The 13427-nt window shown below is 43.9% G+C and overlaps 1 protein-coding gene across 1 annotated transcript in view; it reads left to right on the forward strand.

Annotated features, from left to right (window-relative positions):
• The window catches only part of LOC136620272 (protein SSUH2 homolog), a 94205-nt gene that overhangs the window by 56016 nt on the left and 24762 nt on the right, over window positions 1-13427 (forward strand). Inside the window, exons 2-3 of the mRNA XM_066594974.1 lie at window positions 8588-8689; window positions 10990-11068. Of these exons, the coding sequence (XP_066451071.1) occupies window positions 8588-8689; window positions 10990-11068 (181 nt within the window). The remainder of the gene's footprint in view (window positions 1-8587; window positions 8690-10989; window positions 11069-13427) is intronic.

Genomic DNA, 13427 nt, shown 5'->3' on the forward strand with positions numbered 1-13427 from the left:
ATAGGGGTTCACCTCATCAGCAGTGCCTCTGGTATAGGGGAAAAAACAATATCTGTTTTCCAGCGGGAGCTCCGTCCTCAGATGGCCGAAACGCGTTCAGCGTTTACCTGTTAGATGTATGCATTTTAATCAATAAAGATATTATTTTTAATGGTTGAAGCCCTCCTCCATATCTACAGTTCATCTTATGTAGGGTCTTTAACATTGCTGCAGATTCATAAACGTGTTTTCAGTTCCATTCCAGATCCATCATCATTGCAAGGTTCTCTTAACCTACACTATACGGAAGCGCGTAATGAGGGCATTGGAGCCTCACTGTAAGGCTGGGGTCACATGGGACGTCTTCTCTCTAGAAATCTTGCGGTTTTGCCGCAGCCAAAAACTGCAAGATGTCCGCCAGGAAAGCGCAGCTGCAAAACCCACGGCACTTAGCCGTGGGTTTTGGAGCAGCTTGGCCGCATGCTTTTCTGTTGTGGCCAGCGCTCCACATGGTCCGCCAGGAAAGCGCAGCTGCAAAACCCACGGCACTTAGCCGTGGGTTTTGGAGCAGCTTGGCCGCATGCTTTTCTGTTGTGGCCAGCGCTCCACATGGCTGGCTAATTTGGGGTTTAACGTCCACAGGCGGATTTGCCGCAGCGAAATTCCGCACTGAATTTCGGCGGCAAATCTGCCCTATGTGAACCCAGCCTAAAGGATCTTACCAAGTCCACTTAACCATTCCTACTTCTGTAAAGGTGCAAGGAAAAGAAACATGGATGCATGCATCTCATTGCATGCAATTTGTGGCTCACGTGGGCTTAACAAAAGGCAGTACAGATGGTCCCCGACTTGAGAACAGGTTCCTTTCCGGGAGCCGGTTCGCAAGTCGATTGGTTCGCAAGTCGAACAAATGCTTGTATGGAGCAGGATCGCGGGTGGATCCCGCTCCATACAACGTCGGGTGCAGGCTGTTTCTTACAGCGGGCACCCGGCGGCAGCAGTTCCGACGAGCCGCGCCGCTCGTCTGAACTGTTAACACTTTAAATACCGCTCTGACATCGGTATTTAAAGTGTTAACAGTTCTGACGAGCGGCGCGGCTCGTCAGAACTGCTGCCGCCGGGTGCCCGCTGTAAGAAACAGCCTGCACCCGACGTTCAGGGGGCCCGTACAGCGTCCCACGATGAGATCGCGGGACGCTGTGTGGTTGCTAGGCAGCCGGGGGCCTTCTGAAAGGCCCCAGAGCTGCCTATGCAGAGTGCCCATCCAGCGCACAGCTTGATAGGCGTTCTGCATAGACAGCCCTAGGGCCTTTCAGAAGGCCCCCGGCTGCCTAGCAACCGCGATCTGACCGGACAGGCTTCTATCAGGCTTGATAGAAGCCTGGCTGGTCCCTGCACAGTATGATGTACTGCCATAGCATTACATCATACTGTGCAGGACAGATAGTTCGTATCTTGCGAAATTCGTAACTCGAATGTTCGCAAGTCGAGGACTATCTGTATCTTACTCTCCTCTCTGCATTGTTTGTAATGGTTCCAATCGGATTTAGTGAGCATGCATTAGATAAAGGATGCAGTAAAACATTCATTAAGTATCATGGGATTATATCTAGAATGAGAAATTTATCAGAGTATTGGATATGTTCTCATGCCCCTGTGTCAGCCAGTATGCCATATTTCACGTACCCCATTAACAGAACAAGAACTGTTTAGCACCTCATTTTAGAACCTTCCTCTTATCACTTTGCATGAAGAGCAAAGTAGAACAGCTACAGTATTACCTGTGACCGGATGGACTTGGCATCCTTGGTGGCAGGTTAACATAACTACTAGAATCAATAAACTTTTTGAGTTTAAAGATGAGGATGGTAGGGGGCTGTAATAAACCCCTTAATATACTTGAAATGGGTAATATACCAACTGATGAGATGTAGATCAGTTTTTCTGTTCAAGATAGAGATTGGAGAATCTGCAACTAACCTAGGAACTAGTGTGATTAAAAAGGTTCCTCCAATTCTTCTCCGAGAGTTACATAATTCTTCCTGGAATTATGCCATAAACTTTTCAATGGGAGATGCCACACAGTGCAGAGAATTAGGAGGTTATTATAGACCAAGGGGGAAGAGCGAGAGCCCCGGCAGGTAAATGATGGGGTGAACATGGAGTATAGGGTCTCACTAAAAGTGGTCAGCCTACAGTCAGATGTAGCACTAAAGCTTAATACGAAAAACTTACTGATAGTAAAGATTATTCTTGGTGTTTATTGCCTGATACTGTTATATATATATGAGAGAGAGAGATAGGCGAAAGCCCTGACTCACTCACTGACTCATCACTAATTCTCTAACTTCCTGGTGCCATACAAACATGAAGTTCATGATTCTTCCCAGCAAGAGAAACCACGTTATCTTGTAGCTATAATACCTTTTTAATGGATAACAGGACTACATGATGTTATAACATCATGTATTTTTGTTAGCCAATAAAAGGTATCATATCTACAAGATTGCTTGGTTTTTCTTGTTAGGAATAATCACATTTTGCACTACTGGCTAACACGGTACCAAACCTTTTTTTTCATTAACATGAAATTTGGCATGACCATTCTTTAGGTCCTAAATAGGAAAAGTAAAGGGGTACAACTCAATTATTTAATGCTAGTTGCAAAAGTAAATGCACCCCTGTGTAATTTAACTTCCCAGTGTCGTACAAGCATGAAATTTGGTATTACCATTCTTTAGGTCCTAAATATGAAAAGTAAAGGGCTCACAACTTGATTATTCAATGCTAAGTGCAAAAGTATTGGCACTCCTGTGTAATGTCTGTGTAGTCTAATTCTCTAACTTTCCGATGTCATACAAACATGAAATTTGGCATGACCATTCTTTAGGCCCTAAATAGGAAAAGTAAAGGTTTCACAACTTGATTATTCAATGCTAATTGCAAAAGTAAGCACACCCCTATGTAATATAATTTCCCAGTGTTGTACAAGCGTGAAATTTGGCACTGACCTTTAAAATCTAACTAACCTTTGTGTGCATATTCTGAGAAGAATCTACCTCACCTCTATGTGTATATACTGAGAACAATCTAACTGACCTCTGTGTATTTACTGAAAGGCTTTAAAGTACATATGAAAACGGCCATGAACTGCAGGGATGGAACATATTTTTAAGGCTAAGATAGGGCTGTAATCTCAAGTCTGGGGTTAAATTTGAATAAAAGGGGTTTTACCTTCAAGGGTAAAAAGTGAGCAGAGTGAGAGGTGTGGCACATTCTGCAGAGGGACATCGGTACATGCCGCCTGAGGAGAATCTAACCCTCCTCTATGTGTATTTATATTTAATTCCTAGATTCTTTTAAAGTAACCACGACTTCATAAAAGTTTAGGTGCGAACAATATGTAAACACCTGTATCAAAATAACTTGGGCGAAGCCGGGTATTATCAACTAGTTAGGCTATATTGCAGATACCTTAATGCATGTGTAGTGTCCCAGAGTAGGGACCCCACAGCACTATAATATCTATCTGCTGTGGTGTATATGTGTTTGTGTCATTAAATGTGGTAGACTGTGTGTTGGTATGTGTATTGGCCGCGTCTGGGTCAATGTCAGTTCAATGGCTGATGTCTGCGTAGCCTAACTTGGAGTGACTGCAGAACGTATCCTAATCTTGTGCGTCTTGTTATGTCATTTCAAGCAATTCTGAGAGTTTATAGATAGATCACCCCATAGCTTGGGATTGGCTGGAGGTTGAATTAGAAGAGTCAGTGTATGTGTGTGGGTGGAGTCAGTGAGTCAGTCAGAGAGACTGGAGTTGGAGAGTAAAGCCTAAGCAAGCCTGGCTCAGGTCAGGAGGAGTTGAGCTTCAGGAATTTTTGGTCAATGTTTGGAGGCCAGGGTGAAGGGTGTCTTTTTCATCCCTGCTAGAGAATAAGTTCTAGACAGGGCAGACCACTTGAAGTTCAGAGGAAATCGTCCATTATCAGATGTGAGTTCATCTAACCCCAGGATAGCAGAAGCAAGCATTCACGGGAGAACCAACCTTATTCCTACTATCCTCCCTCAACTAATCTCTAGTTACAACAAATACTTATTGTAGTTTAGCGATCCCGTTCCTCCGTATAAAAAGAGTTGAGAAAAGATTGTTGGTGGAAAACTATACCTGAGAAGTTTGTGTTATATGCTGCATTATGTTTGAACTGTTGCGTTTATGTGAAGAAAATTAGTAAACTGTGTACCTTCGGTATTCTTCATCAAAGTTGGTCTGGTCTTTATTTCAATGTTACCAGAACACTTCACAAAAAGGTTCTGACGTCACATGAACATTCAAATCTCTATGTTCATTACTTGTTCTAATTAAGTTTGCCACTGTAGGCAGCTAAGCCAGGCTGCAGTTAGACATTACCGGGGGTGTGGGGGGGGGCGGAAGAGCCACCGTTGACAACTATCTAATTCCCCGCTATCTCCCACAAAAGTCTGCACTCGTCCACCACACATGAGAAACACATCAAGATTTCTGATGGGTTCTTTGTAGTGTGTGGTAATAAAGCATATAGGTGGATTCCACAGAAAGGACATGTACCTTAGCTTAGTTGGAGCCAGCAACGTGGGTGTGGAAAAATGATGAATTTCCCTACCAACTTCCTCGTACTAATCTCATTTATATGGATGGTGCAACATGTAGTGACCAGGCAGTGTTACATTGTGTCTGGATCTAAGCTACAAACTTGTTCCATGAACTACAGCTCAGGAGTGTGATAAGAAACTACAACTCCCAGCATACCATATAGCAGTGGACTGTAACCTGCATCCCTCGGAGTACTATATATACACATGGATAACACAGGTAGTATATTATTACATTGACTACATTGCCAGGAATCTTTCTGTATTCGTGCACATGGCTACGGAATAAATCCGTTACATGGCGACCGTCACTCGTCATTAGTCACTAATGTACAGTATGTGCTACTGATTGAGTTATTTGTAGTTCTGTATAAATGAGACGCCAGCTGCAGCATACAGGTTAACCCTTTACAAAAATCTCTTAATGTCCTTTATTATGACAAGGGCACTTTACCCCATTAACGATGCTGCCCTTTTTTTGCTGTTTCTCCTCCCCACTTTCGAGAAATCATAACTATTTTATTTATCCAATTTGTCTGAGGGCTTGTTGTTTTTTGCAGGACAACTTTTATTTTTCAGTGGTACTATTTAATGTACCATATTACGTACTGAGAAACTTAAAAAAATTTAAGTGGAGTGCAATGGAAAAAAACCCACACAATTTTGCCATCTTTGGGAGGTAGGGTGTTTAGTTTTTATGATGTAGGCACTGCGTCAAAAATGACTGGATAACTTTATTCTGTTTGCCAGTACGATTACTGCAATATCAAATTTATATAGTTTTTTTTTTTTGCTGTACTAATTAAATTAAAATGAAAAAAATATATATTTGGAAAAAAGAAAAATTATTTTGTGCTGCCATCTTCTGACCGCCATAACTTTTGAAAATTTTTCCATTGACATAGTTCCGTGAGGGCTTGTTTTTTGCGAGATGTCCTGTATTTTCTATTGGTGCCTTCTTGGTGTACATATGACTTTTTGATCGCTTTTTGTCAAATGTTTTCTTGGACACAGGGTGACCAATAAAGCACAATTCTGGCGTTGTGTTTTTTTTTTTCTCTGAGGACGTTCACCGTGCAGGATAAATTACTTTAACAGATCTGACTTTTACAGATGCAGGAATACCAAAAATGCTTTTGTTTTGATTTTTATTATCAATATGGGAAAAGGGAGGTTTTTTTTTACTTTTATTACCTTTTATTTTTTCCTCTACATGGAAACATGCCCATAAGAAAAGAAAGGGTCGATTTCAGACACTGTGTATCGAAGAGAAAATAATAGATATAGCCATAAAAAATCCAACCCCTCTGAAAAACGTGCAATCAGGAGCAGCTGACCACAAAAGATCATGCAATTCCAAGGAAAATGTTAGAAACCGCTAAGAACTGGGGAATTTAACCCCTTCCTGTCCCAGAGTATAATTGTACGTCCTGGTTAGGAAGCAGTTCTCGTGAATGGACGTACATTTACACTTTATGGATCCGCAGTGGGAGGCGGCTATGACTGATGGTTAACCTTCCACTTTTAACCTGTTAGATGCCGCGGTAAATGTTGATCACAGCATGTAAAATAAAAGTGATGGTACTTTAAATGTAGCGATGCAAAAAATAAATAACTTACAAAAAAGGATTTTTCTTGTGCAAAAGGAACCCATAGGAAAAAATGTATAATGTTATCTATGCTGCATGATTACACTGCAAAATAAAAGCAAGACAATGGCTGAATGGAAGTGTTTTTTTTCTATCTGCCCTCCCCCAAAAAAGTCATACAATACAATATATGTACCCTAAACATTTTAACAATAAAAGCTACAGCTCGCCACACAAAAACAAGCCCTCATACACCATGTCGATGGCAAAATTAAAAAGTTATGGCTTTTAAATAATGGAGTTAAATTTTTAAAAAATTGTTGCGTTCTTAGGACCAAAACAGGACACATCACTAAGGGCTGAAAGGTTTTGTTTTATGTCAATGCTTTCACACCTGCATTAGAGCTGCTCTCTGCTCCATTTTTGGAGTAGATAAACTGAAATAAAACTGATCCGTTTTTTTCCCCATTGATTTCACTGGGGTTTTATAAAAATGCAGAGCAAACTGAAAGCTTTCAGTTCTTTTTTGGACAGAAAAATAACGCTGAAGACTGCGCTATTTTCCCATCCAAAAAAAAGAAAGCGAACGGAAAGGAGGCAAACTGAAGCCTTTCCATTTTCTTCCTTTTTCTTTTATGTATCACTGTGTACATACATTACTTATCCTGTACTGATCCTGAGTTACATGCTGTATTATCCTCCAGAGCTGCACTCACTATTCTGCTGGAGGGGTCACTGTGTACATACATTACTTATCCTGTACTGATCCTGAGTTACATCCTGTATTATACTCTGGTGCTGCACTCACTATTCTGCTGGTGGAGTTACTGTGTACATACATTACTTAAGCCTCGTTTAGACACAACGATTATCGCTTAAAAGATGTCTTTTGAGCGACTTTTGAGTAATAATTGTTGTGTGCCTTTACAGTGCAAGGTGATCGCTCAAACGTTGAGCGATCACTTTGCACTCCGAGCGGGGTATACAGAAGACAAGCAGGGCTGCTTGTCTTCTTCATCCAGCTGTTCTCTGCTCAGAGCACCCAGCTGATATACAGCTGAGCGCTCCCAGTCAGGTATGCAGAAGACAAGCGGGGCCACTTGTCTTCGCATCCAGCTGTTCTCTGCTCAGAGTGCCCAGCTGTTATACAGCTGAGTGCTCCCAGCGGGGTATGCAGAAGACAAGCGGGGCCGCTTTTCTTCTGCATCTAGCTGTTCTCTGCTCGGAGCGCACAGCTGGTATACAGCTGAGAGCTCCGAATGGGGTATGCAGAAGACAAGCTCAAGGGCTATGTTCTTCATACCCCGCCTGTCTTCATGGAGCAGGATACAGCTAAAACAATAGTATCAGCTGTATCCTGCTGTGAATTCCTGGTATACAGCTGAGCGGGGTATGCAGAAGACAAGTACGGCCGCTTGTCTTCTGCATCCAGCTGTTCTCTGCTCGGAGCGCCCAGCTGGTATACAGGTGAGCGCTCCGAGTGAGGTATGCAGAAGACAAGCGGGGCGCTTTTCTTCTGCATCCAGCTGTTCTCTGCTCGGAGCGCCCAGCTGGTATACAGCTAATCGCTTCGAATGGGGTATGCAGAACACAGCTGGAGCGCTGTGTTCTTCATTCCCGGACTGTGTTCAGGGAGTGGGATGCAGCTGAAACAACAGTATCAGCTGTATCCCGCTGTGAATTCCTGATAAGGCTGATTGTTCTGTTTCAGCATGCTGAAAGAGAACGATCAGCAATTCCTTAAAGAAAACTGCACAATGTCAGTGCAGTTAGACACAACGATTATCGCTCAAAAGACTGCTGTGAGCAATTTTTGAGTGAAAATTGTTGTCTAAATCAGCCTTTATCCTGTACTGATCCTAAGTTAAGGGCCATTTACACACACACAGATATCTTTCAAAAGATTGAAAAATCAGTGGTAGTTTTGCATAAAGTACTAATAGGCACTAATTGCTATTAGTATTTTATTAGCTTCATTTGCATGCAGCTTCTGAGAGCTGTTGCAGAACTCAGCAGGAGGTCTGAGCTCTGTAATTAGCTCCATTGTTCAGCGACAGGCTCCCCATGGAGAATTCAGCACCATGGACAGCAGACACAATGTGCAGTCCTGCTTATCAGCTGTTCTACTGGGGGGGCTGACAGCTAATACAATGTTATGAGCTGTAATCAGCTCTCCCAAGGCAGAACTCAGCATGCGGTCCTGCTTATCAACTGTTCTGTGGAAGGATGGTTTTCAAGCAGAACTGAAAACCGTCGTTTGGCAGAAAACTGAAAGATGGGCACATTTAGACACAACGATTATTGCTCCAAAGACGGCTTTTGAGTGAATTTTGAGCACTAATCATTGTGTCTAAATGGGCCTTTACATTCTAGCATCACTTTATCTTCAGGTTCTGAGCTTCGCACTGCAGGTTCCTTGAATCAAGATGCTCCAATCAGTGTAATAATCCTCAACGATGATGAATCTCCCAGGCATGAAGTTTTAACACTCGGTAATTATGACTTTGTGTTTCACCTGCTTGCTGTCAGAGAATGGAAATATTCCGGTTTCTATTTAGAGGCTGAATACCTGTCCTGATCACATTCCATGTCATTAGCTGCTAGAGACCCCATGCCTCCCAACCATACTGAATTCAGTGGGACAGTTACGTAACATGTCCTGATCCCTGTCCCCCGCCAGGCTCCAGCTCTCATACCTCCATCCATTATGCACAGTGAAGATCCCGTTCTTCACTTAGTAGCGCCAGACACTGTGCTCCGTACATCATAGCCTGACTCCTCCACCTTCTCAGGTTTTCAGAGTCCACAGCTAGATATAGAAGTTATGGTATGTTCACACGGTGGAATTTTCCGTGATAAATTCTGTCTCGAAAATTGGCAACTTTTAGCACAATGCACATAGATTTTGCTTTGTCAATGGGTTAAATCAGCATTTGGAATTTCAACACAGAAAGCAGTGTTTCTACATGAAGAAGTGACATGTGACTTCTTGACGTGGAAACTCGCATTCTGCACACATATTTTTCCCATTGATCCATGCCAAAAGCCAAGGTAGAATGTAGAATGCCGTGGATTTTCATGCGTTTTTTTAAGAGGTGGAATTTGCCATGGAAAATTCCACAGACAATTCCACTGTGTGAACGTACTCTAAGGCTGCAGTGATTGCAGCTTTTCTAGCGCTACTGAGAAAGTGAAGAAAAAGGGTTTTCAGTAATAGTAATAGATCGAGTTTTGGGAGCAGTGGCCCAGTGGTGGGGAGCACACTTAGTATGTAGGGCCATAAAGGAGGCAGTGGAGCTGAGTAGGACCATAGAGGAGGCCCAAGTACTATGTAGGATACTGAAAGGTTCATTGAGAGTAGCAGCAAGATAGAGATGTGGAGATACAAGTTGTGGCTGGAAGCAGTCTTCATGGTGGCCTGGGCCTGGCTACAGAAGAACAGCAAAAACAGGTGACTGCAACCAAAGTAGACGCCACTTGTGATCAATGGAGGTAACTGCACTCTAACCAGTATCATTGGAGGTAAATAACATAGTATTTAAAGCTAACAAATATATATTTTCATCTAGTTCAGCCTATTATACAGATAGTTCCCTACGTTCGAGTTACGAACTTCGCAAGTTACGAACAATCTGTCCTGCACTGTTTAATGTAATGCTATGGCATTACATAATTCTGCGCAGGGACCGGACAGGCTTCTATCAAGCCTGTCCGGTCAGATCGCCGGACACTGTGCGTTTGCTAGGCAGCCGGGAGCCTTCTGAAAGGCCCCAGGGCTGCCTATGCAGAGCGCCTATCAAGCTGTGCGCTTGATAGGCGCTCTGCATAGGCAGCCCTGAGGCCTTTCAGAAGGCCCCTGGCTGCCTAGCAACCGCACAGCGCCCCGCAATCTTATCGCGGGACACTGTACAGGGCCCCTGAACGACGGGTGCAGGCTGTTCTTACAGGAGGCACTAGTACCAACGAGCCGCACTGCTCGTCGGAACTGTTAACGCTTTAAATACCGCTGTCTCTTTGGACAGCGGCATTTAAAGTGTTAACAGTTCCAACGAACGGTACGGCTTGTCGGAACTGGTGCCACCAGGTACCGGCTGTAAGTACAGTCGGCACCCGACATTGCATGGAGCAGGATCCACCCGCGATCCCCTCCATACAACTATTTACTCGGACATACGAACAAATGTACTTGTAAACAGGCTCTTGGAACGGAACCTGTTCACAAGTAGGGGACTATCTGTATCCCCAATATTTATCCAGAGGAAGGCAAAAAAAACAACGAGATTGCAGTGTTAAAAAGTCTCACTGTGTAGAGCTAGGACCTGACTACGTTATTACTGGGAAGGAGCACAAAGGGTAGGAGCAATCCAACCATGAGGCGACCTAAGACTGCCACCACAGGCAGCTGTGTACCAACGGCGGCAGTCGCTGCCAAGTTTGTGGCAGCTGACCTTTCCCTTCATCACTGGGGCCACTATGGGGGACTATATTACTACAGTGGCGCCTAACGGGGTCCCTATAACTACTAGGACCACTATGGAGGTTACTATTACTATTGGGGCCACTAAGAGGGCCACTATTACTCAGAAGGACATGATCAGGACAATTGCAGGGGCACGTATCACTAAGACAGATTTGCTCCAGTGTTAATTCATACATTGCAGTCACATCACTACATAATGATGGTGAGTGAATTAACCGTTCAGATGAATTCACAAGAGTTGTTTTTTATCTCTAATTTTCTTAATTTACCAAAACTGCGCCACATTAAAATCTCAATCTTTCATATTTGCAGGTGGAAAATTTGAGCCTCCTTCCCCGTACGTGCCGCCATATCATTCGTCAGCTCCTGTGGAACAATTGTTCACCATCCCGTAAGATGAGGGCGTATATTTCATCCAATATCATCAATGCTCTATGGGACATACTGTACCCTAACACTGTCCACTGTCTCTAACACTATGTCCTCTCTCTACCTAAAACTAAACCTCTCTATAACTGACTTACTGGTATTTCCACCCTCCACTACAGAGACAACATGCCCGCTGCCTTGGTGTCATATTTGACTCCGATCTCTCCTTTACCCCCTACATCCAATCTCTCGCCCGAACATATCAGCTGCACCTCAAGAACATCGCAAGAATTCGCTCTTTTCTCACTGTGGACACGCTAAAAATGCTTACTGTCGCCCTCATCCACTCCCGGCTCGATTATTACAACTCGTTGCTGATCAGCCTCCCCTGCACCAGACTCTACCCTTTCCAATCCATCCTGAATGCGGCAGCCAGGCTCATCTTCTTGTCCAGCCACGACTCGGACGCCTCTGCCCTGTGCCAGTCACTGCACTGGCTGTCCGTTAAATACAGAATACAATTTAAACTCGCTACCTTCATCCACAAAGCCCTCCACAGTGCAGCGCCCCCCTATATTGCCTCCCTCATCTCAATCCATCACCCAGCCCGGGTCCTCCACTCTGCTAACGAAACCAGACTGGGCGCCCCTTTAATTCGAACTTCTCATTCCTGCCTCCAAGACTTCTCCAGAGCAGCACCAGTCCTCTGGAACGCACTACCAAAGGCTACCCGAGCAATGCAGGAATCACAGAACTTCAGGCGTGCTCTAAAAACGTAGCTCTTCAGGGATGCATACCGCATTCCCTAAATAAACCCCTCTGTACTCCGCCTGATAACATGCTCCCTGACCTATTGACTGCAATCCCTGCTAGCCATCATAAACCGCTCCTGCAGTCATACCGTTTCTGCTATAACATGGCCAAATGTCTGGCCATTGTCTATGTGTATAGAATCCCTCACTCTCCACCTGGCCATACCGTGCACATCTCCAGCCCCTTTACCTTCTGTATCACCCCATTACTTGTAGTATGCAAGCACGTTGGAGCAGGACCCTCACCCCTATTGTTTCCATCAACTGATTACTATATAACCGGGGTTCTGTAATTTTTGTACTTTTTGTCTTTCTGTATTCACCCTGTCTATGTAAGCGCTGCGGAATATGTTGGCGCTATACAAATAAAGTTTATTATCAATATTATTATAATTGACAGAAGTAGCGGCACCTTGTTCCCTTCCTCTAAGGATATATTCTCATGGAACGGTTGTGCTGCAGTTTTTGCCACGCAGGTGATGATAACGCAGTCTTACCACAAGTTATCAAGGCTAGAATGGGTTTAGTTCTTGGCCACATGTCACCAATATACAGTAATGGGGTACTGCTAGGGAAAAGGGATATGGAAAAAGACCTGGGGGTACTAGTGGATTGTAGATTTAACTGGAGCAACCAATGCCAGTCAGCTGCTGCAAAAGCTAATAAAGTCTTGGGCTGCATTAAAAGAGGTATAGGGGCGAGGGATGAGAACATTATTCTCCCACTATATAAGGTACTCGTCAGGCCTTACATGGAATGTGTACAGTTCTGGACACCGGCGCTCAGGAAAGATGTTACAGTGCCAGAGGGGGTTCAAAGAAGGGCAACTAAGTTAATACATGGAATGAGGGGACTGGAATACCCAGAGAGGCTATCAAAATTGGGATTATTTACCCTGCAAAAAACACGGTTAAGGGACGATCAAATAACTATGTATAAATACATGAGGGGACAATACAAGGATCTCTGTTTATACCTCGGACTGGATCGGTAACAAGAGGGCATCCGCTACGTCTAGAAGAAAGCAGGTTTCATCACCAACACAGAAGGGGGTTCTTTACTGTAAGAGCAGTGAGACTGTGGAACTCTCTGCCTGAGGACGTGGTGATGGCAAAATCCATAGAGGAGTTTAAGAGGGATTAGATGTCTTTCTAGAACGCTATGATATTACAGGATATAGAGATTAGGGGACCAGTGGGGTTGTTGATCCAGGTCTTACAGACAGGTAGGAACTATTAGAGGTTGATTCAGGGATTATTCTGACTGCCATTATGGAGTTGGGAAGGGCCTGATTGGCTTCTGCCTCTTGAGGTTTTGCCTTCCTCTGGATCAACAAGGGGAGGTTGAAACAGACTGAACTAGATGGACATTGTCTTCATTCAGCCTAACATACTATGTTACTATGTTACATGGCAAGAACCATAACATGGCTGCTACATCTTAATATATCCTAATGCTCTGTAGGTGATTAGAGTTCGGCATAGGGATATATGTAAATATATCAGGGGTAATGGCCTTCCTTGTGGAGACCGCCAGCTGATGTAGGAAGTCATATACATCTGGCAGTGC

This window comes from Eleutherodactylus coqui, chromosome 3 (assembly GCF_035609145.1).
Source record: "Eleutherodactylus coqui strain aEleCoq1 chromosome 3, aEleCoq1.hap1, whole genome shotgun sequence".
Lineage (NCBI taxonomy): Eukaryota > Metazoa > Chordata > Amphibia > Anura > Eleutherodactylidae > Eleutherodactylus > Eleutherodactylus coqui.